The sequence below is a fragment of the Symsagittifera roscoffensis genome, chromosome 8 (genome assembly GCF_963678635.1).
Source record: "Symsagittifera roscoffensis chromosome 8, txSymRosc1.1, whole genome shotgun sequence".
NCBI classification, from domain to species: Eukaryota; Metazoa; Xenacoelomorpha; order Acoela; family Convolutidae; genus Symsagittifera; species Symsagittifera roscoffensis.
In genome coordinates this window covers 43403302-43426598 of record NC_087069.1, presented here as the reverse complement: position 1 = coordinate 43426598, position 23297 = coordinate 43403302, and the positions used below count along the sequence as shown (strand labels likewise).

Below are 23297 nucleotides of genomic sequence, written 5' to 3'. Positions count from 1 at the left end.
GCTCAATCTTCCGTACAATCGTGCCAGTTGTCGATGCTGCTCGCTTAGCGTAATCAGGCAGTGTCCCAGGTTACAAACATGTCTTTCCATCCCACTGTGTTGAGCCAAGCATGTGCCTTGCTTCAACCAATTACTCGATGTACCTTCCTCGGACAGCTCCGTGGACGGGTTGCTCTTCTTCTTCGTCAATCTCATGGCCAGCAGGTGTTGTATCATGGCCAGATCATGTAGACTCGCATCATCATCCCGGTCTAACATGATATCCGCGGTCATGTCCCAGATTAAGCCTGCGTTAGGATGGGGACACCAGGAAGGTTTCATGAGTTCCCACATCACTACTAGACTGGTTTTCAAGGGACCGTCCCAAGAACCACAATCAAAACTCACTTGCCCTTTTAGCTCGGGAATCGAGGGCTCGACTACTCGTTCTTCCAAAATAATTCCAAGCTTGGGTTGTTCCACCAATCTGCCGAGTCGGCTTCCAATCGATTGCGGCCTGGGAGGAGGAGCAGTCCCTAGCCTGTCTCTCACGTTCGAGCTCGGAGCGACGGTTGCGGCTCCAACCGTCTCCGTTGCCAAGGGCCCTAGACGGTTGGCGAGGGATTCGGGCACGGTTGCCCTTATTCTACTCCCTCCGGTCGAATTGGCCCGAGCCAAAGAACCGGTCGCCCTCGACTCTTGCTCCGCTTCCCTCAATTGCGTCTGAAACACATCATTAATCCAATGCCTCCCTCGTTGGGTATTGAAGTGCACTCCATCTTTAGTGAGCGCGATGTGGTCAGTCATGCGCAGCATATTTTCGAGATCCAGGAGTCGCAACTCGCCAGGGTTGTTTCTCACCAGACTGCGGGTCATTTCATTCCACCGCGTCACGTTGCCATTCATGAAATCTGCAGCTATAGTGCCCACCAAAGGATTTGCTGGTATCGTACACAGGATCACGAGCTTGGGTCTATACTTTTCTTTCAATTCGTTCAATAGGCACACCAATAGAGGTTCCCACTTGTTCTCCGGAGTCACGGGGGCTCTCGAGACGTCATTGGTCCCCAGCATTATTATTAATGTATCCAAATGATCCTCGCTCTGGAACTCCATCATTTTGATGACTTGAGCCACTGAGGCTCCTCCAAAGGACAGAATGGTAGTATGACCATAGACGAAGATCTCATTCAGATCTCTCACCAAACTGTCTCCAATGATCAAATGGCGACTCCCTGGGGGAATTACTTGGTCGTTCGTGGCGGGGTTCCAGCTCATGTCATTCAGGCAGGCTCGAGGATGCTCGGCTGGCACTTGCGTGAACTGATGACGTGCCATCAGATTCTTCCTGATGTCTACCACGCGAGACTTCTCAAAGACTCCACCAGGCGCAGAACACGCTATCGTGCGGGTTGCTCGTTCCGAGCTATTTGATGAATGATCACGACGCTGGGAAGGAACGATCCTAGCCAGTGTCCGCTCAGTGCCTCTGTTGATCTCATCCATCGCGGCTCTGGCCACTTGGTTAAATGATTCCTGAAATTGAGGAGCTAGATAGGTGTCAGAAGGGTCTGGTATCGTAAACCTCTGACTCGAAGCAGACGGTCGTGTCTGCTGAGGAGCCTCGGGCCCCTTTGATGCACGCAAATCCAGAACCTCAGGTCCTCTCGATGCGCACAGCTCCTGCGCGGTTGTCCTGGGGCGTGTGTCGTTAGATCCCTCCGAGGACCTCATGCTCGCCAGGATTTCCGGTGACACTTGGCTCACCTTCGCCATATACAGCTCCTTCAGGTGCTTTATCTCATCCTCCTTGTAGGCCACCTGCAGATCTTCAAATTTCTTTTTCCATTCGTCTCTCTCCCGAGCTATGGCCCTGTACTCCTGAAGTTTGGCACACAGCTCACTCTGATCTCTCTCCTTCTTCTCCAGTGTCTCAATCGTCTCCGACGTCTGGATCTCTATCTCGCTCACTCTCACTCTCTTTAGGGGAGGAGCAGCTGTTGGAGAGTCGACAGAGTGTGACGGGCCTGGCCCATCACGTTGTCTCTTCGCTCCAATGAGTGGCTGCGCAGGTTGGACGGGCAAGGGCATCTCACCTAGCCGGTGGTCCCTTTGCTCACCTAGTCCTGGCTCACGAGCCAGGTCGTGGCCAGACATCTCTCCGCGCCTCCATCTCATCAATCGGTTTCGGCCTCTCTCGGCGGTCCCGGACTCACCGAAGGCCAACATCAACACGACTTCTGTAGGGCGATTCCCTCGACCCTCTCTTCCCAGTGCATTGAGGAGTGCGACCACAAACATCGCCAACCCCGGGTCTTCTCGTGTAAAATCACAATCGATCAGCCGCTGATAGATCTCGTCTAGAGTCGCTCCTAGACTCGCTGAGAGGAATTCCATGAGTTCGTTAGTGTCACCCATTTCTTTTCGTGTTGATTCTTCTTGTCGTGTCGTGTAATTTCTCTCTGTCTCTTCTGATTCAGTGTTCAGTAAACAATTTTCGATCAATCAAGATCTAAAAAACAGGTCGCGACTTAGAACCATCATTTTTGGATGCAACATCAATCAATTCTTTAAAATTCTCCATTGAAATTCTCTTCACAATTCTGATTTGAAATTTAGCACCAAGGTGGATCGTCCACCTTTATCTTTGTCAGAGTAGCACGAATAAGCGCTGTCACCTTGATGACACAAACATAAAACATATCATAACAATAACATAACATAAACACATAAACATCACACACCTATACTATCATATAAAAACCTAATCCCTAATACTGTACCTAAAACCTAACCTAAAACTTGACTCTAATTCTTATCGAGCAACTTAATAAAAACCACTTATCGCCGAGCGCAATTCTTAGCATATGCTCAGATAGTATTTTTTATGTAAGTAAACCTCTATGTCAGTCTCTGAAAATATCACATGCACAAGAGCGTACAACTCTCTCGGGTGTAGCTTCCCTCTATTGGGATCATAAACTGGCAACGAGAGAGAGGTCACACCTCTCTCAACCAGGAAATCCCTAAGTCGAGTCAAGGCCAATACCAAGCTCTCCGGATTCACGTGTTGCCTATCAGTAGCTTTCGGAACCAAAAAACACAAATATTTCCCTGGTATCTGTGATGCAACAGGGGGCAACGCTATCATTCCTCCTACACCCGGCCTCTGTTTCCACAAAAACTCGATATTCTTGTACTCTCTTTTAAAGTCGGCCGCTAGTGCTGTTTTGAAGCTTACGTCCGCAGTTATCGCTATGGCGCACGTGCGTTCCGTGAGTATGAAATCGCTGTCCGTTATAACGATATTGTTCGAATAGTGGTTCGGGAGATCAAAATACGATTCAAAGATTCGTCCAAAAGGTGGTTTCTTAGCATTCTCGCCCTCTGTCTCTAGTTCTCCGGTTTCCCTTGCCGATTTCAATTTTTTTATTATGAGATTTTCGGTGTGGGTGAGTCCTACCCCCACTCCCCGGACAAAAATATCCATCGACGTCCCCGTCGATCGCCCAAAGTCTAGGAGACCGAGGTTGGATTGTGGAACACGTAGAGGACCATCTGGGGCGACCCAGTTGGACTCGGTATTGTCATGACTGATGTATTTGACGCCGTCTCTGTCGACGTCCTGAATCGTCAGGATCGTCTCTTTTGGATCTGTCGGCAGATCGTGGAGCCATTCGAGCACGCGCAAGTTTGTTAGTTCTTGCTCATGAGTCTGTTCCGCTTCTGGTTCGAACTCCACTTCCGGTTCTGATCGATCGTCGATCCAATCTTGATCCATATCGTTCACAAGGTCGATTTCTTCTAGCATTGCTACTTCGTCCAGCCCCACCAGCGAGTCTATGACATCACTCACTACTATCCGGTCTACAACGAAGTCCTCGCCATACGGATTGTATTTCTTCTGGTTTTTTCCCCTCTTACTTTGGCGTGTCTCCATAGTGAGCGGAAAGTCAGGCTGTATTCCTTTGTCAATTTCGGTTTGTTCCGGGCAATCCCAGTCTTCTTCGGCATAGGGTAGAGTTTCATCGTCCACCTCTACTCGCTCAGTCAACTCGAGATCCAGTGGTAGATCACAATTGTCAACCATCTCATTCCCGTCGTTCTTGTCGCGAGTACCCCTTTCATTCACTTCACAAGCAGGATCCACTATTAAATAGTCTCCCTCTTGCATGTCCGCTGGGATGCACCAATCCTCGGACGAGGCGTTGTGTGGTTTGATATTCTCGTAATGAGCCGCTCTTCCGGTGCTCAGCCGATAAAAACGACCTCCTTGATGCACCTCTGTTATCTGAAATGGACCACGCCATTTCTTTAATAGTTTCTTGGTTCCTTTTGGTGGAACCACTTCCTGGAACACCCAGACGTAATCGCCAACTGAGTAGGCTTTTGCATCGGCTGTTCTTTTATCAAACCTCCTTTTTTGTCTAATTTGCGCCTGTTGCGTATTCCTCCTGCATAAGTCATTGAGGTCCTGTTGTCTTCTAATAACGTCCCGCACGTACGTTTGCGGTGCTGTTCTCTTCCCTTCATATTCAGGGTAGAAGAACGTTAACGGGAGTGCTTTTTCATGACCCGTCAGCATCATATGCGGACTTATTCCCGTGGTGGAATGCTCCGTGCTGTTGTAAGCACCCATCACTTGCGGCAAGTGCTTGTCCCAGTCATCCATATAGCGTGAGCAGTAGACTCTCAACATGGATACCAGTGTGCGATTCTGCCTCTCGACTAAGCCATTCGTTTGCGGGTGATAAGTGGTCGAGTGGGCCTGCGCTACCTGCGACCTTTTCATTAACTCTTTCGTGAGATCACCTACGACTGCTTTGCCATTGTCCGATTGGAACGTGATGGGGCAGCCATGCCTTGCTATCCACACGTTTATCAAATGATCGCATGTTTCTTCTGCCGACGCTGTCATGCAGGGTGCTGCCTCCGCATACTTTGTAAAATGGTCGATCATTACCAGCACCTGATTATAGCCCGTTGCTGTCATGCAGATTTTCTGATGATCAATTTGCACCACTTCGTTGAAACCTGACGATTCTATTGACTGTAGGGGGAACCTTAGTTTCCTGGGATCCTTTGCCTGTTGACAAGACAGGCATGCGGCTATCCATTTCTCACAAGCCTTCTTCAATCCCGGCCATTCGAATCGTTTTTGTATCCTGTTATACACTTTGTCCACGCCTTGATGTCCCATCTGATCATGTGAGCGAAAGAGCAATTCAGTCTGGTACAATTGTGGTAACACTATTGAATTGTATTTATAAAGGACCTTGTCCTCCTCCTTGCGCTTACAGGCTACGATTCCGTCCTTATTCAGGTACAACAAGTCTTTCCTCTTCAGGTAAAATTGCTTCAGGATTTTGTAGCTGTCTTCTTCCAAGTCTCCCTTGTCAGGTGCTCCATTCTCGATCCATCTTTTCAGACTGCTCGTCATTCTATCATTTCGTTGAGCCCTCAGGAGATCCGACAGCCTGTACCTGGCTTTCAAATACGTCTTCACCACGTTCATTTGCCCACTCATTATCTCCGGAGCATGAGCATCGTCCATCAACTTGACACACCATATCTTTTTCAAAGGCGTCGCTTCTTGCACAGATGGTTCCAGATTGGTACGGACGACTGTACCATGTGGCAGCAATCTGGTTGGGCGTTTTGAAACTGCTATCAGCTCGAGCTCGTCTGCGGCATTATCTACCACAGTGCCCTCTTCATCTGAGGTGTATCTGTCCCTGTCTGGATCCTGATGTGTTTCTCGGTCCAGCCCACGCTGCTTCCAGTCTACCAATAAGGAGTGGATTGCGATCTCTGACACATCGGAATTGGAAGTTGTTTCAGACGTGTTGTCCCAGGACTGGGGTCTCGAGTCACCACTTGAAACGACTGATTCCTCAACATCATATTCCAAGTTGTCTGAGATGTTTCTTGACTCCCCGGACAAAACTCTGTCCATCGGTCGCTTTGAACCCGACTCCCCGGACAAAATTCTGCCCCTAGGTGGTCTAGTCAACCTCTCCCCGGACAAGTCGTCCTGCACGGGCTCAAAGGTGTCTGACTCATCAGAGGAGACGTCCTTGACTGGCTCGAAGGTGTCAGACTCCCCGGACATTGTCTCGTCCATGGACGAACAATCTGGGCTTGGCTCATATTCCTCTTTTGCATCCGTGAAGTGCACTCTCCTCGTGAAGCTAGATTTCGACCTGATCCTGACTTCCTCAGTAGCTTGGTTTTGATTCGATGTTCCATATTCAGTGAACGAAGTTCTCAACAATACTTCTTTCGGCATCGAGGTCACCAGCTGGTTGACGATCGACCTGCAATCCCGTTCAACGCCTCGGCTGCGAATGGACACTGGCCTCTTCTCTGTTCTCTCGGTGACAGTCAACCTCTGCATGGTCTCCATCCATTCACGATCATGCCTATTCACTTCCCTATCCAACAAGTCACGGAGTTTTCCCATGACGTCCGGCGCCACGTTCACCGTCTTATTCAATAAAGCGATGCTGTTTATACCCAGCCTGGTCAGTTCTTGCTGTACCAAGTTGGATCGGACTAGCAGGTCCAACGGAACGGGTTCGCTTCTGGCTAAAAGCTTTATCTCCGCGGCCGTCTCCACTGGAAGGTCAGGGTGTCCAGGTATAGGATGTCCTGATTTGTCTAACCACCTAGTAAGTGGCAGCTTATCGTAGGTTTCTTTGTCCAGAAAGGAAAACCCGTCTTTGATCTCTGATTGGTTAGCCTGCTTCTCCTCGAGGCGCTCATAAAATTCTGTCTTTTTACTGAGGCTATCTGCGTTCTGGTGCTTGTCACGGGTACGGTGCTCTATGATCATGTGGTATCCATCCAAGCGCACGATCCAACGACCAATGTAGCTTTGATCCATCGAATAGGTTTTCAGCCAGGCAAGGGCACGATTGTCCACACGTAACTTGAATGGAGCACTCCCCAGGTAGGCCCTGTATTTTTCCACGAACGTGATCACAGCAAACATCTCCGCTTTTGGTGCGCCGTACTTCATCTCAGTGTCACTCAGGACTTTACTTCCATAAGCTATCGGACGAAGAACCGTTCTCCCGTTCCACTCCTGCTCTTGGTGAAGTATGCCTGATATCGCAACCACTGATGCATCCGTGTCCAGCACGAACATTCCCTTCTCCGTTGGCATGCCGAGGACCGGTGCCTCGCAAAGTTCACGTTTGATGTTTTCAAATGAGACTTGTGCCTCATCAGTCCAGGTGAACTTTTTGCCCTTGTTTCTCATCAATCTCTGCATGGGGTATATTTTGTCAGCATACCCCTTGATGAACTCACGATAATAATTGGCGAATCCCAGAAAACTCATCAACTGTGTATCTGTTTTAGGTGCCTTCCAGGTCAACACCGCTTCAACTGCTTCGGGATCTGGTCTCACTCCATGTTTGTCAACCAGGCGGCCCAAATACTTTATGGAATCCCTGAGGATTTCACACTTAGAGGGTTTGCATTTCAGACCCGCCTGCTTCATGCAAGAAAACACCTCCTCCAACCTCTCTATGTGGTCTTCTAGGGTTGGTGTTGCAATCACAACATCATCGACATAACACATGATGAGATTCCCGTATTTCTTAGTGACGCTCGTGAGTGCCTGGGCCATCAGTCGCTGGAATGTGGCCGTCGCGTTGCACAATCCGAATGGCATCCTCTTCCACTGGAAGAGTCCCAGCTCACACGCGAAACCTGTTTTCTCTCGATCTTGCTTTCTGAGTGGCACTTGCCAGAATGCGGAGCCCAAATCCAACGTCGTGAAGAACTTAGCGTCTCCCAGCTTGGATAGGCTCTCATCGATGCGGGGAATCGGGTATGCGTCCTTTATAGTCACTGCGTTCAGATAACGGAAATCACAACAAAATCTGAGTTGTCCCCCTTTCTTTTTCGCCATGACCACGCCACAAGCCCATGGGGACTTCGACGGCTCAATCATGTCGTACTCCATTAACATTTCAATTTCCTTCCTACACGCTTCTGACTTATTTGGGGTCATTCTTCTCGCCCCTTCCCTATGAGGTACCGAGCCCTCTTCTATCTCAATCTCGTGCTCTACAAAATTGCAACAACCTATATCGGCCTTATGCTTTGAAAAAACGTCTGCGTTCCGATCTAGCACCGCCCTAAGCGAATCTAGTTCCTTGTCAGATATTTTACCCTTCAGATGTTCTATCTCAGGTAGGACAGGCCTATTCGCTGCTAACTCTGCTTCCGTCGGCCTCTCAGGAAAGTTGGAACAACTAGACAGCCCATCATCTGTTTCCGACTTCATTGAAAACAATTTCCTATAAGATTTCAATTCAATTACTCTTTTCATTATACATTCTTGGTTCGCATGTAATGGACATTTAGTTACGTCAAACTTCTTCAAGTTCTCCACACTCAGAAAGTCTGTGTTCAGAGGCAAAGCGTAGCCAAGTTTCTTTCCCCTCTGTATTGTCACTGTTGTTGCTTCTGTGTTCAATAACACACTCACACACATTCCGCTCTGAGTGAGTGAGAAGCTTCTTCCTAAAATAGCCGAGCTTTTACTGTTTGGATTTGGTACCAGACACACCTGTCTGTCATTGCTGAGTTCATTCAAGTTCCTCATCCTAAACGTCGCTACTACGGCTTGGTTCGGTTTTAATCTAACTTTTCGATCCAGAAAAATCGGCACCTTGGCCTGATTAATTAAGATCTTATTAAGGGGTCTTTTCTCATACTTTCTTTCAGGATCCTTGATCCTAATCAATCCGTCATTGAGATCAATCGTGACGTCAAAGTTGCGAACGAAATCCCTTCCTAGGATGAACTGGTCGGATTCATCCAAATTCTCTACTACTAGGAAGCTCATCCAAAGATGTCTTCCTCCAAGCTGCAGTGAGATGATCGGGGTTCGTCCGGCGACATAGATCGCTCCCTGATTGGCAGCTGCCAACCTGATGTTTGTCGGTATGAGATCCGATCTTTCGAAACCCATGTCGGTCCAAGTTTTGATTGGCATGACACTAACCACTGCTCCCGTGTCTAGCAGCCCCTTTACTGAAAGTTGTCTGCCTTGCACGTCCAGAACGTGTGCGGCCAGATCTGCCTCGCAACCAATATGCACAGCATCTTGTTCGAGCATCGCGTTGTGTCCGATTCGTCTGACCTTCAGCTCCTCTTGACCAATGTATATCCGGCCAACCTGATCGTTCGCATCAGTTATGTGAGCTTTCGTGTAGATATTGATGCCATCCACGTTCATCAGAATCGGGTAAGGGCCATGGACATCGATATAATGTCCTTCCACTTTCATCAGCCTCGGACCTCCCGTTGTGAGCAGCGCTCGCACTGCCCTGGAGTCCAGTTTGGGATCCTTCTCCTTCAGGTAGTCGGCATAGATGTCCAGGTGGACCAGTGTAATCTCGGATGGCTCGCTCAGGTTCTTGACCACCTGGTGCCCTGCGACTGAGATGATAGACATTATTTTGGTCCCTGCCTTCGTCATGCCGAAAGTCTTGCCAGATATAACGTTCAGTTTTAGTCCCTGTTTCTTGGGCTCTTTTTCATCTTCTGCTCTTGTCGTCTTACTCAGGACATTAAGACTTTCCCGAAGATCTGTGCTCTCCAGCTCCGACCTTACCCATTGCTCCACTTCTTTCGTGGCAAGGTGCTGTTTGACATTCTGCAGCGCTGTCCTTGCCGCCAGGCCGTAATCCACCTTGAGTGGACTAGACGACTCTGCTTCGAGGTTCGAGGCTACCACCTCGTCAGGCCATGTCTTAACCTTTTTGGTCGCAAAGGTGCTCGGTGTCGTTTCCTTTCTCCGAGATTCAGCCTCGTTCATCAGACGTGCTCGACTGGCCTTGACACCCGAAAGCGCCTCTTCGTGGCGGGGATGTTTCGCGTCCGCTACTGCGTCCCAAAATTGAGTACAATCCGACTTGAGGTGTCCCTCCAAATTACAGAAGAAACACCTCGGACCATATTTCATGATGAGCCCTCTCACGTACTCTTCATGATCCTCGTCGGTCGCGTCAGCGTCCTCGAGAAAGTAGCCTATGGCCTTCATGTTCTGTTTGTATGCAGAACACGCAGAAACGTGATGGTCCATCGAACCACAATTCGCACACGACCTCCTCTTGTCCATGTCATCGCGAGGTTTGTACCAACTGGAATTCGCACCAGTGTTTGTCCCGCTATAGTTGCCATAATTGCTGTAACGGTTTTGCGCCCTCGGTTTTATCAGTAAATACTCGCGTGACTTCATACGCAAGTCGTCGGGCGTGGGTACCTGGTCAAGCGACAGGGTGAAGTGAGTGGCCAACATCGTCTTCAACTCCTCACTCCTTACACCATCCATGAACTTCGAAGCGATCGCCAAGTTTCGTTCGGATATTCTCTCATCCGGGTTGCTCCTCCTCCTGAGCAATTCAAGGTCGTCCAAGAATTTATCTATTGATTCTTCATCTCTCTGACGCCTCTTCTCGAACTTCACCATGGCCTGGTGCCCTTGTACTCCAGAGCCGAAACGATTCAGCAGGATGTCGAATATCTTGCGAGCGCTGTCTCTCTCATTGGCTCTTTTCGCCATTACACAATTTAATGCAGTACCCTCTAGGTTGCTCGTCAGCGCGCTGCCCTCTTGTTTCTTGGAGAGATTCTCTTCCTCAAAGTGTAACTTCATCACCTCTATCCAAGTATCAATGCAGCCGTCTGACTCGTCTTTATATGACTTCGGCTTTTTCAGTGTTCTTCTTGACCTCTCTCCTCTCTCGGTTGACTTCGAGAGCTTGGTGATGAATGTTTCAAGAGATCTGTTCAGAGGCTCAAACATCGAGGCATACATCGTTGTGTCTTGTGAGACTGTAGTCAGATCTGGTACTGAACTGACTTGTGGCACGGTTGGCAATCTTGTCTCCGGGGTGGCATCTGCCTCCGGTGGGACTGGATTTGTCCAGCCAGGCCTCTGCGGGGCTGCCCTTGGCCGCTCCTTGTTTCTATGTTCGTAGTTCGTTCTCGAGCCTTGCTGGGCTCTGGCACTGTTGCCCGTACCATCTCCAACATTCGCATGGCGTGAGCGCTCCCTTGAGTTGGAATGCTCCTGCCAATTATTCCCATTCAGGATCGCGTCAAGCTTCCGCATCATCAAGTCAGATTTGGCGTCCAACCTCCTTTCCAGGCCAGTCATCGTTTGGGCGTAGGTATTATCATGATCATTCAACAATCGCTCGATCTCTCTTGTCATCCTAGCCTCTCTTTCCTCTGACTCTTTGTTTGCCTGAGCCAGGCTCTCGACCAGGCATTGATCGGTGTCACGAATCAATTGAGCCTGATCAAACCTCGCCTGCGACTTCACGTGCGTTAGCTCATCTTTCAAATTCTCTCGACCATGGTGAGCTCTCTCGTCAACTTGATCTATCCGCTTAGTCATGTCTCGCCTCAATTCATCCAGGCCATTCATCACACCAGCGAACATATCACTTATGTCACCAGCTGCCCCCAGTGGCGGGGTTAGCCCCAGAGAAGACGAGGTCAACTGTGGCTGTAGCCTAGTACTTGATGACGCACCGCCCTTTTGCTTGTGCATTGACGTCATCAGTCTGTCAAACGTTGATGATGCTCCCATCGTTATCCCATCTGACATAGGCCTGGTCGGCGAGGCAGAAGATGCCTCCCTGCTCATGTCGTTCCTTGGGCACGGTGTGAAGTTCACATCCGGATGGGTTATCTCCGGGTAGTCATCACTGGAAGTCAAACCTACAGTTGGTAGTGACGCCATGCGTTCGTCGTACAAGGACTTCCAACTCTTCTTGGCCTTCGAGAACGTCTGCTCTTCACCCGGACTCATACTCGACATCATCGCGTTGTTACTCTGTTTGGCCAAGGATGAGTGTGCACTTGTCAGATGTGAAGGTTCCTTTCTCCATTTATAGCTCTTAGTCTCTGATTTGGACATTCCCCTGTACAACACTTCCTCCCGAGGTTCGACCTCGGAACGCTCCGAGGTCTCCTCTGTCCTCTCGACTTCCTCTCGTTCGAGGACCCCGTCTGGCTCAAAGTCGGGTCGAATGAGCGTTCGCTCCCCTTCGTCAAAGAGATCCACCGGCGTTTCGCTCGCAGGCTCGGCCTCGGCGCTCCGCCCTTGATTGCCATCAAGGTTTTTCTCGCTCCTTAGTCTCATTTCGATCACTGAAAGATCAGGTTGACCTTTAGTCGATTCGTCTTCAGCAAACGCGTCGGAAGCGCTGCTAAACGAGGTTTGGCTACGCCTAGTTCTAAATTTCCGCGTGCTTCCCTTGCTTAGCCTGGGAATTTTAGTAGTCGATCCTAACGAGTCCCTGCGCTGCATAGTTTTGTACAAAATGAAAGTATTCGTAATTTGATGGCAATGCAAACGTACCACAAACAAGATTTAGTTAAATCACTTAACGCTGCCTACTCGATTCCGTCAGTATCAAAATGTCTCTTAGATCTCTCACGACTAAATTAGTGACTCAGCTAAAGTTACACACAGGGTCTACCCAGTATTGATATAATGCTAACTCAACCCGGTTGTATAGTATAACAGTATCACTAAGTTTCCACAAGATATAATCGACACACAAAACACAATCGATAATCAGATAAGAATATCCTACAGGTGACAGCGACCTTTTGTCAGTATCAATTTATCGCCACACAATTTATCAAGTCACTGCTTTGTTAAAATTAAACAATCTTCGATAAAAAGCAGTGATGATTCAGAAATAGATAAATAAAACTTAGTCTTAAAGAAAAAGACTTCCCCCAATCGGAACGATCCGAAAGAACGAAGCCCAGGACACAGTCTTCTCAAGTGGGTGTGTATTTGCCTAATACACCCACCGAGGTCTTCTTTTAGGTGTCCTGCGATTGCCCGAGCTGTCCTACTAAGTAGCTCAAGGCAACCTCTTGGTCGAAAATTCGTCAAATCTATGAAAAAGCTCTCCCACACTCGGACTGCTCCAAGTGCACGAGAGTAGGGAACAATTCTTCTTCTCAAGTGGGTGTGTATTTGCTTAATACACCCACCGAGGTCTTCCTTTATTTGTTCCCGGATTGCCCGAACTTTCCTATTAAGTAGCTCAAGGCAACCACTCAACCAAAATCACAATCAAAAAAAAAAAAAAAAATCTTGTTCGGGTACTTCTAATACACCCAATATAGAATCCAAAGTTGATCACGAATTTCCGGGTCAGAATGGGTTCTTATGACCCTGATAAGCACGCCTAATATCCTAATATGATCCTAATTAAATGGATATTTTCCGTTTCCCAAATTGCCACAGAAGGTTTACTCAAGTCTCTTACAAGGAGGGTCGCTAGAAGGTTTAAGACACTCCGGAGGGTTACCTCGGAGGGTACCTCAATCACTCAAGTTACTTAGGAGGGTATCTTAATCACCCAAGCTACTTCGGAGGGTCCCCCTAAATTTACTAAGGAGGGTCAATAAGATGCTTAATACGCTCCGGAGGGTCACTTCGGAGGGTACCTCCAAAATTTTCAAATTTTCTGATCTCACTTGGAAGGTTCTCCTACTAGCTTCAAAAAACGTCAAAATAAGCTAAGGGTTCTAGGGGGAGCTGTTTCAACTTCTTAGGGTGATCTCGTGGAAATTTTCCACTAAGGAGGGTTGCTAAAGGGCTTAGCTGACTCCGGAGGGTCACTTCGGAGGGTTCCCCCAAAATCAAGAAAAAGGGTTAAATCACCGCAGTAAAGCCTCTGAAAGCGGTCTACCTGACTTAAAACTAGGTTGGCTGACACGGTCAACCTTCCCAGTTGAATAAAAAGATGTTTTGATAAAATTTTCTGCCGCTCGGAGGGTTGCCCGTTACTTGGACCCTCCGAACCAACAAATTCTAAAAAAATTTTCTTTTCCGAAATAATCAACCCAAAAACGGTTGCGATTCGGAAAAGTGGTCAAAAACGTCGACTTATGGTACCAAAATTATCCCGATCGGATAACTAGTCTTTGAGAAATCGCCAAAAACGCGTTCGTCAGAATGGCCTTTTTCACCACCTGTATAGGATCTGAAAGACTCTTTTCGCAATTCCGGTCGAGAGTGCCTAAAAATACTTGAAATGAGCGTAGCAGCCCTGTACGGCACTGGAATGATGCAAAAAACCGGACCAAAATTGGTTTAGAAACAAAAATTTGGCCAAAAACTATCAAATTTGGACCCTCCGATTCCTTCCTTTTCCAAACCTTAAGTCGTTAGCTCTATCCACGGAGCTACTCGGAGGGTTACCCAAAAATTTCTCTAGTAACCTAGCACGTTATGCTAGCACGCTCCTAACGCAAAAAATTTTATTGCTCTAACTCTAAAAACTCAAAAAATCGATCCCCAAAACAGATTGACAAAATACAGAAAATTATCAAAATTTTGGTCGAAAAATTCTCGTTTTTCTAACTTCTACTGAATCTTTGCTCACGCGGTTTCTTTAATAAAAGGGATCGAACTACGTGGCTACTCTCTATATAAAAGCTTTTTGCCTATCGGAAAAGCTCGGATATCCGAAAATTTGGGGGTCTACAGTTTGGTCGAAAATTGGTAATTTCCGACAAAAAATGGGTGTTTCTTGGGTCTAAATAGGAGATAAGTAATATATAATAAGGATAATAATCTATTAATAGTCGTTGATGAATAGTACTATACCCTCCTTTGCACCAAAATATCCGAATTAAGACCCTTAACTCGGAAATTTGTAATCGATGGAGGGTACAATCGGACCGCGCCAATCGTGCCCCCCACCACTTAAGTTTTAAAGAAATAGTACCCGAACGATACTAAAATTGCTTCAACGATACCCAACAGTCGTTGCGGATGTTGTCCTTGATGTCCCTGTTGAGTGTGGAACACGTTGATCAGCCTGCCACTCTACCCTCCGGTCACCGGCAAAATCACCATTAACGTGCTTAAACACTCTAATTACACTCGAGGGAGGGTACCCAACCCTTCACCAAAACACACAATCTCTCTATCAGAAACGATATAAATCAATCTGAAACAACAACAAATAGGAAGGTCAGATCACATCTCGTCCGGAAATAACATATAAACTGTCACTTTATGTTTTTTACTGTTTTTGGTCTTTTTTGGATTTTTTTTTTTTTTTACTGTTTTTTGTACTTTTTTGTTTTTAAATAAATTTGTTTTTGGCTTTTTCTTGGTTATACACTATTTTTGTTTGGTTTTACGCTTTCTCTTTAATTGTTTTTGGTCCTGGGACCTCAGGACAAGCGGGCTCTAGATTTCCCACCTAACCCTCCGGCCCCCGGAATTTTCGGTGTTAACTAAGTTAAAAAGCTAAATTGCACTAGACGGAGGGTACGCACCTTCCCCCTAGTACAATAACGGTCATTAAGGCCTCTAACTCGGGCATACGCCCGGAGCGGAGGGTACGTCGCTGAAACGCTTGCTGATCATGATGGTTTCATGCCTTTAACAGGCCCACCCAGGAGCGCCATAAAAACGTCTATGTAACATTCGCCCAAATATCACACAGCGACGGAGCGTAGAAAAAGTACCTATCAACGACTGGCAGGCGTCAGTTACCTTAATTCTACTCGTTTTTCACCGTCTCGACCTTGCCAGTTGATTTTCTGGTCTGTTTAGGGCAAAGTAAAAAGTTACCATTTTTAGGCCATCAGTCAAACGACTTTTGATCAGCTTTCGTTTGCATGCGAACACAACCACATAGCTGAGTCTCGGATCCTCAGACTACGTGATTGTCATTAAAAACACGGCTCGAACAACCTATTTTTATATGTTTTTGTGTGACAATCTTATATTAAATCCATTGGAGATGGATTGACCCTTTCCTTTTTCTATCTACTCATGTCCTGAAATATCAAATAATATCGGTGTTTAATTAAGATCTAGGACATTACAGCAGCTGTTATAGTTAGTTTACCCAGTCCCTTCACATATAACAGTCTCTGGGGGACCAAGCCTCCGCTCCCGTGATTTTCTTGAGATAACACTCTTATCTCCTATATTTCGTGTCCCGGGAGGGTTCCGTGGTATTTCTCTTCCCCCCACTGAAGCCTCCGTCTCCACAAATATCTGTCACTAAGGTCCTTATCGTGTGTTATTGCCACGATAAGAGGCTCCGTGTTTTTCTGTCTCTGATACAACCGTTCTTCACAATTTCTATCGTTGTTCTGATTTTCGTCTTTTTTATTCAAAATGGCCGTCTTTTTTCTATTTCTCAGAAATGTTCTTCTTCCGATCGAAATTTTAAAAATAAAAATTCTAGAACATTCTGACCCTCCGTCGCAACACTTTTCTGTTCATAAGGCCTTTAGTCACTTTTATTTCTGTCGCGGGAAGGTTATGCTGTGTCATCTGGCAGAATGGCACAACTGGAAGTCAGAAAATATGTTTTATCTTAAGTCATATCCTCAATGTGCAGATTAATGAAAGAATTTGAAGGCTATAGTGATGTAGTATGATGCCATTTATATTCTGCAGTCAGTCGATGTGACGTAGGTAAAAGTAATTTCGTGCATTTTGTAAATTCTGTTCGATGACACTGTAACCATTTAGAACATTGCGCGATTCAATGAGGACATTGACCGGACTGTCCGGGGAGTATGTGACATTCGACCAGAATGGCCAAAATGCAATTTATGCAGGATTCGAATTTTGAGCAGTAGGCCTTCCGAGTTGATGATTTTGAAGGATTAGCGACGTTGTTGGAACGTTTCGCCAAACGGTGAGGGCTAGAATATTCTAGTATTTTAAATTTTCAAAAATTCGAATGATGACGTCACATTTCTGAGAAATGCTGAAACGGCCATTTTAACAAAAAGCGAGTGAAAAACAGAACAACTTTATCTGTGATTGCGAACAGAACGAAAATCGAGATTAAAGAAAAACGACAACGAACTACAATAACAGAGAACGTTCCAAGTTGCAACTATTGTGCTGCTACAATAGTTGCAAGGCCGTTGCCAACAACGGTGAAGGGTGAGAAACAGCCTTCAGGATTGGTGTGAAATTGAACTTAAGGAGCTTGATTCACTGGATTCAAGAATCCGGAAGGGTTTCGGGACTGGAACTTTTAGCCTTTTATATAAACTTTTAGCTTCTTGTCATGTCCTGAATTGAATTTAATTAACAACTGGATTCATTTTGATAAGGATGAGAAGCTAGGAGTTGGGGGAAAGGGTTGATCCATCTTCGATGGAGATGATGATTTTTATCTACTGAACAAAAACAATAGTAATATGATAAGTAGTAGCCCTGTTTTTAGGAGTGACCTCGTGGTCTGGGGATACAGAGACCCAGCCATGAGCTCACTATTTTTGCATGTAATTCAGTTAATTTGAGCGTTCTGGTCGAAGCCGGAGAGCAGTAACGTTTTTGTCGACCCGATGTAAGAAAGACCACCGAAAAGTACTGGCTTGGTAGAGACGGTGAAAAACATGCAAAGCTCTGTTTAGACGCTAGCCAGTCGTCTTAAGACTTAGTTTTGTTATCCGTCGATATGTATCTTCCGGGCGAATGTTACATTAATTGAAAAGGACTTAAACACTTGTCATCTTCTTTTATCATTATCACTTCTATATCTAGAATATTCCACGGATTTTGACTGGAATACAAGATGAAGGGACTCCTGACTGTAACCTCGGTTACTATGATACTTTTGACCTTCTGATTACAAATAAAAAAAACTAAAAAAAAAAATCAGAATCGAGAAAAGACATCACTTCCGTATCTAGAAAATTCCAAGGATTTTGACTGGAATACGTGATGAAGGGACTCCTGACTGTAACCTCGGTTACTATGATACTTTTGGCCTTCTGAAAAAAAAAACCAGAATCGAGAAAAGACATAAATAATCCAAAATAAATATTAATTATTTATTAATTTCTTCTTTGTCTCGATTATGATTGGTTGAAACAGTATTTGTCCAAATACTGACGAGTCTGAATACGCGGTTGTCTAAATGCTGCTATGTAACCCTTCAGCCTTAGCTTGGTCCATTTATTCCTTCATCGAGAACTTCATGTGGTACTACCAAATGGCGAAATTCAACTAGGCAAACCCGTGCACATGGATGCTGATTTCTGATTGGCGAAACTAGGGATGCATGGAAGATATTCTAAGAAGATGCGAACTGGGAGCAGTCTCATCGGATTTGTTTCTGAAAATTCACTTCAAGAACAACATACGAAAGGGTTCACCTAGTCGTTTCTACATTTTTCATTTTTTTCGACATGCTTTTTTTAATGATTGTGTTGCATCGCAAGTTGTGCGAAGCTCTGCTTTGCATCTGTGTTTTATGATTATATTTGACCTCAATGATCTTGCTAGAAGCAATTCTTGCTAGGAGTAAATGTTTTTCAGATCACACTGTTTCCGACATTCTAACTTTCAATTTTTCTCATTTCAATGCCCGGAGTTGTCGTTAAAGGTGCTGCAGTTAGTGAGAAAACCTACGTTGATTCAGTGACTTCTATTTTTTCTGACTTATTTCCACAGGTGATTTATTCATCGGCAATCTTGACTACAATATCTCTAATTTGTACTGACTACAACTTTGGAACTTGTTCTTGTTTCAGGGCAACCGTAATTCAAAAGCGAGTAACCGACTGAATAATCAACAATCTTCAGATTTACACGAGACTGTCCTATGGGCACATGTAGTTCTCAATGATGCCGAGGATGTACTGTTCTCAATAGTCATCGGGTATTCTACTGGTATTCAAATTTGGAAAGTGTCCGAACACGGGGATGCAACTGAGCAATTATCGATCAGATGTGGGGCATCATCCGTGTTCAGAAAGATTCCCCCGCCTTCAGAAATTACGGCAAAATACGATAAGTTTGCTTCAAAAAGGCCGATAGCCGCATATACCGCTTCACAAAATGGGTACGTCGATTTGTCATGATGGTTTTGAATTTCTGGTCATTTAGTTGATCGGGATCTAGATTGTATAGGGAATGAAGAGACGTTTTGAAATGATTAAGATCAAAATCGATCTAAAAGTTACACACATTTTTAACCGTGTTTCTTTCTGTTTAGAGTGAAGCAGTCCTTCAAAACCCTTATCTACATATCCTTCCTCTCAGGCGAACACATACATTCCTTGAGCTTCACCAGCTCAATACAAGATGTGGTAGCAACAAACGAGTAGGTTCTTTACCCCATATTTTTTATCATCTTAGAAAAGAAATTGAGAAGACCAAATGGTGTTTTTCAGAGTAATTGTTGCGACGTTTTACGATCGGTTAGCAGTGTTTGACAACGCAACTCTTCAACATAAATTTTCTGTTACTTGTAAGTTAATTCAAATTGCTTTTAGGGCTTCAAGATTTAGGCTATTTGAACTACAGCAACTTCACTTTGTCAATATTGTTTCAGCCTGCTTTCCTTCAATATCGAACTGCGTCAGTTTGACCTCTACGTGGCTAGCTTACTGTGACCGATTTGTAAGAACCTACAAATATGAAACAATGAAATTTCATGCGCGGTTCTGATTTGTTCAAAATTGAAGCTTCATCTTTGTTTCAGTTGGTGCCTAGATTACAATCGGGTGGAGGCGTGAGTAATGATGGGAGAGAGTCGTACGCAGCTACCATCGTCAAAAGTGCCTCATATGTAAGCCGATTCCGTTTTCATTAAACGCCATCAGAAAATTGCAGTTAAAAATAGTTAACTGTTTAATGGTTTTGGCAATTGTCGAAGTCGTTGAACATTCTACAGGATCATATTTTTGACAAATTTTTTTCAGTTTCAAACTTTTGAAGCTTTTCAAGAGTCGATGAACGTAGTTCAGACTGTTATATAGGTTGCGGCGATTTTTTTGTTCGTTTCTTTTCGGGAATAGTCCTAAAATTTGTTCAGGCTCAAGTTATCTTTTTGCGGTTTGACTTTTGATTTTTTTGGTATCAAACAGCGAAAGTGTGAAGGTCACAAAAATTTGATCGACTTCTAGTTTCGAAAGTGGATTTAAAAAACTTCAGTCTTTTTTTCTCTTTTTGCGTTCACTAACTCTTTTCCAACTGTCTGTTGGCTGTTTTATTTATAGAAACTTGGTGTGGAAAAATTCTTGTTAAAACACTTCGTACTTTTGTCCCTAGAGCCATGTTTTTTCATGAATGTTTAAATGTTGTTAAGTTATAACATTTTACAGGGTTTAAATGCCGGTCTGAACCTCTTATCCCAGTACACATCTGGAGCTAAGCCAACTGCCAACAACACCAATGGCTCCAACCACCTCAACGGAACATCCAGTCATGGAAGTCCATCCGACAACTCAGAGTACTCATCGCCTCTTTCCAGTGCCAGTTCTAGCCCACTATTATCTCACTCTTCTTCGTTCTCTCTGTCCGGTCAGAGGTCAAGTTCGGGACTGAAGAATATCAACACAAATGGAGGAGAGGTTTGTTCGATGTTTTTTTTTCTGAAAAGTTGGGTAAGGCTGTTTCCCATTACAATATCCAAAAATGGCAAGTAATAGATTTAAGTGACCCCTGCAACGGGGTGCTACAATAATGGGTGGGGGTAGTCTCTAATTTTTCGAGGGTTGGGTCTATAATATGAAAGAAGCTGTATAGATGCAATAAATTCGATGAGCATGACACTTGAAAGTTGATGAATAAATGTAAGCATCTGATTCTCAAAAAAAAACTTTTTTTAGCAGACGAGATATCCTATTGTAGTAACTTTACATCCAATAAATTTTTGTGGCATTTCCTTAAACGGCTAGTATTTGTTAGTGGGTTAAAATCGAGTGTATTTGCAACGTATCGCATCATCATCGTGTTTTTACTTTTTTCTCGATGCTCAAAAATGTTCCGAGGGTTTCTCCTCGAATAATTTTTTTCGCAAACTGATTGAGAATTAGTTCCAACTCTGAAGTGAATTTGAATTATGGTAAACGTCTTTCTGCCATGGCTCACTTGCCATCCAGTCCAAGTATCTCTAAGATCAAAAGCTTTCAGGTTTCAACGCCACGTAACGGCGGAGTCTCTTGTGGAGGTGTCGCATGTATCCCTGGAGTCGTGACAGTAGTCGATTTGAGTCGAGTGCCGAAACCCTCTAAGAAGTGCAAACATGTTGTGGTTGGAACCAACAATGAGTTTGGACCCTCTGGGATGGAAGAAGTATTGGCCCATTTCCCGGCGTATACAGGTGAGAAAAACTGACAAATTTAACAAGGTATTGTTTTTTCCGGCTGATATTATAGAATGTATATTCCTTTTAAAACTGACAGATGACTCCTTGATTACCCTAGCTGTTTACAATTTTTTGGATGCTGTTGTTTGGTTTGATTTTTTTCGAAAAATAAATTCTCACTAGATTCAGTTGTTTTTGGCCTGTTTACTAATATATTTACCTATATTTATTACTAAATTTATTAGCTGATCTCTCCGAATATTAGCAGCTTTTTTTGAACGACGAAAGAATATTTATCAAACATACTATAGAGCATTCACACAAAAAACAGTCATCTTCAGATCTTAGATAAATTCATGTAAATGTACAATAAAAATACTGATGTACAACAAAAATGTACAACAAAAAAATCATGTAAATGTACAAAGTCATTTTCAAATATTTTGGTAAGCTAAAATTAGGATAGGTCTATCTCAATGTGTTGCAACAGTTTGATATGATAAATTGCGCATTTTTTGGTCGTTTATTTTGGAATCAGTCAGCAAAAATGGTAAATTAAATTCGATCTTAAAAATAATGTACCATGATTGTTTATAGGAGAATCGATAGTAGCAATGGAGATTTCGAATCGTGGGGTCATCGCGACGGCGGGTGAGTCGGGACGGTTGTTCAACGTGTTCAGAATGCACCCCCACCCCTGGACCTCGTCGCAATGTGCAGTGCATCATTTGTATGCATTGAGAAGGGGAGAAACTGTAGCAAAGGTAAGTTAATTGAGTAGTTGATTTTCGCTTTCGTATCCTCGCTGTTTTTGAAACACTTAATGTTATTGTTAATTGGCCAAAAATAAAACTTCGATGTCGAATTGCTTTAAAGCCTTCAGCAAGATAACGAAAAATTCATTTAGAGCAATTAAATACATGAAAAGTTGCGCAGCAATTAAAAGCATGAAAAGTTGCGCATACTTCAATTATTCAGTGTACCTAGTAGTTTTCGAAGCAAGATTGTGGGAGGATAGGGAAAATTACTGTCTTGCTAATTTTCACACTAATGGGAGTTCGAAAGAATTAGTGGTATTCTTCGGCAATTTAATATTTACAGAAGGATGTTTTTGTTGTTTTCATTTCAGATCAGCCACATTTCCCTCTCCTCTGATTTGCGGTGGGTGAGTGGATGCAGTAGTAAGGGTACAGTGCACCTGTTCCCCATCAACTGCTATGGGGGACAACCCTCTCCCCGGACACACTGCGACACCAAAGTGGCCAACAAGGTAATCTTCATTTGATTAATTAAAAAATATATAGTTCTCCCTATGCTATTCAGTAAATACGTTTTTGATTGATGCCTAACTTGATTACGCAGCGTGGCAACACTGGAAAATTAAAAAAATTAAATTAACTAAAAGCAAAACTACGATAAAATGCTTGCTTTTATGCGGTGCGAGATCGTATTGAATTAATGATAGAATGTCTAAATAAATATTGTTCATGTGATAAAGTTTTTGGAATTGTTTGTATGCTGAGTGCGGCTTAAGTCAATTAAAAATCTTGAAAAATTATGACTTTGATCTAGATTTGTTCATTGTGAATGTTGTTTATTGGTGTTTCCGTTCACAGGAGGACAAGTTCTATTGCAGTGCTGGACTAGACGATGTGAGGCCGGCCATGATTAGTGTGGCCCAACAGACTATGGCCCATTTGTCATCCAGTCCAAGTGAGTTGTTTATTTTTATGCTTTCTACTTGAAATTGTAAAATATAATTTCAACTAGCTGAGCATTGAGGGACCTGATCGCTGTACAAAGTTTTCCCCGCTATAATCGATATTTTTGTGTGTTGTAATAAGTATGTTGTATCTCCAAGTCAAATGAATAAGTTTGCCATTTCTGGTAATTTTGTCAACTGACTTGATTCTTTTCATTACTGTATTAGTGTATTAGTACGAACCTTCAATTTTTCTAACCTAACTCGCAAATGAAAATGTTCATTGACAGTGTTTACTTATTTGGTGGCACTTTGCTGTAATCACGATCTGTAGCTTTGGAAATTTCATAGCATATGTTCTCTGCTTGGTTTTTGGCTAGTGTTTGTGATTAATTATCGTCCGTGGCTGAGTGGTTAGTGCGTGAGACTCATTATCTCTAGGCTGCAGATCAAATGTGAGATGTAGCCGAGTT

General features: G+C 44.4%; 1 protein-coding gene across 1 annotated transcript in view; it reads left to right on the top strand.

Annotated features, from left to right (window-relative positions):
- The window catches only part of LOC134852995 (BCAS3 microtubule associated cell migration factor-like), a gene marked incomplete at its 3' end in the record, with an annotated part of 307656 nt that extends 284821 nt beyond the window's left edge, over window positions 1-22835 (top strand). Inside the window, 11 exon segments of the mRNA XM_063868902.1 lie at window positions 18347-18481; window positions 18562-18872; window positions 19026-19133; window positions 19204-19280; window positions 19365-19432; window positions 19515-19601; window positions 20137-20385; window positions 20948-21137; window positions 21720-21886; window positions 22252-22392; window positions 22739-22835. Of these exon segments, the coding sequence (XP_063724972.1) occupies window positions 18392-18481; window positions 18562-18872; window positions 19026-19133; window positions 19204-19280; window positions 19365-19432; window positions 19515-19601; window positions 20137-20385; window positions 20948-21137; window positions 21720-21886; window positions 22252-22392; window positions 22739-22835 (1585 nt within the window).
- Window positions 22836-23297: the final 462 nt, after the last annotated feature.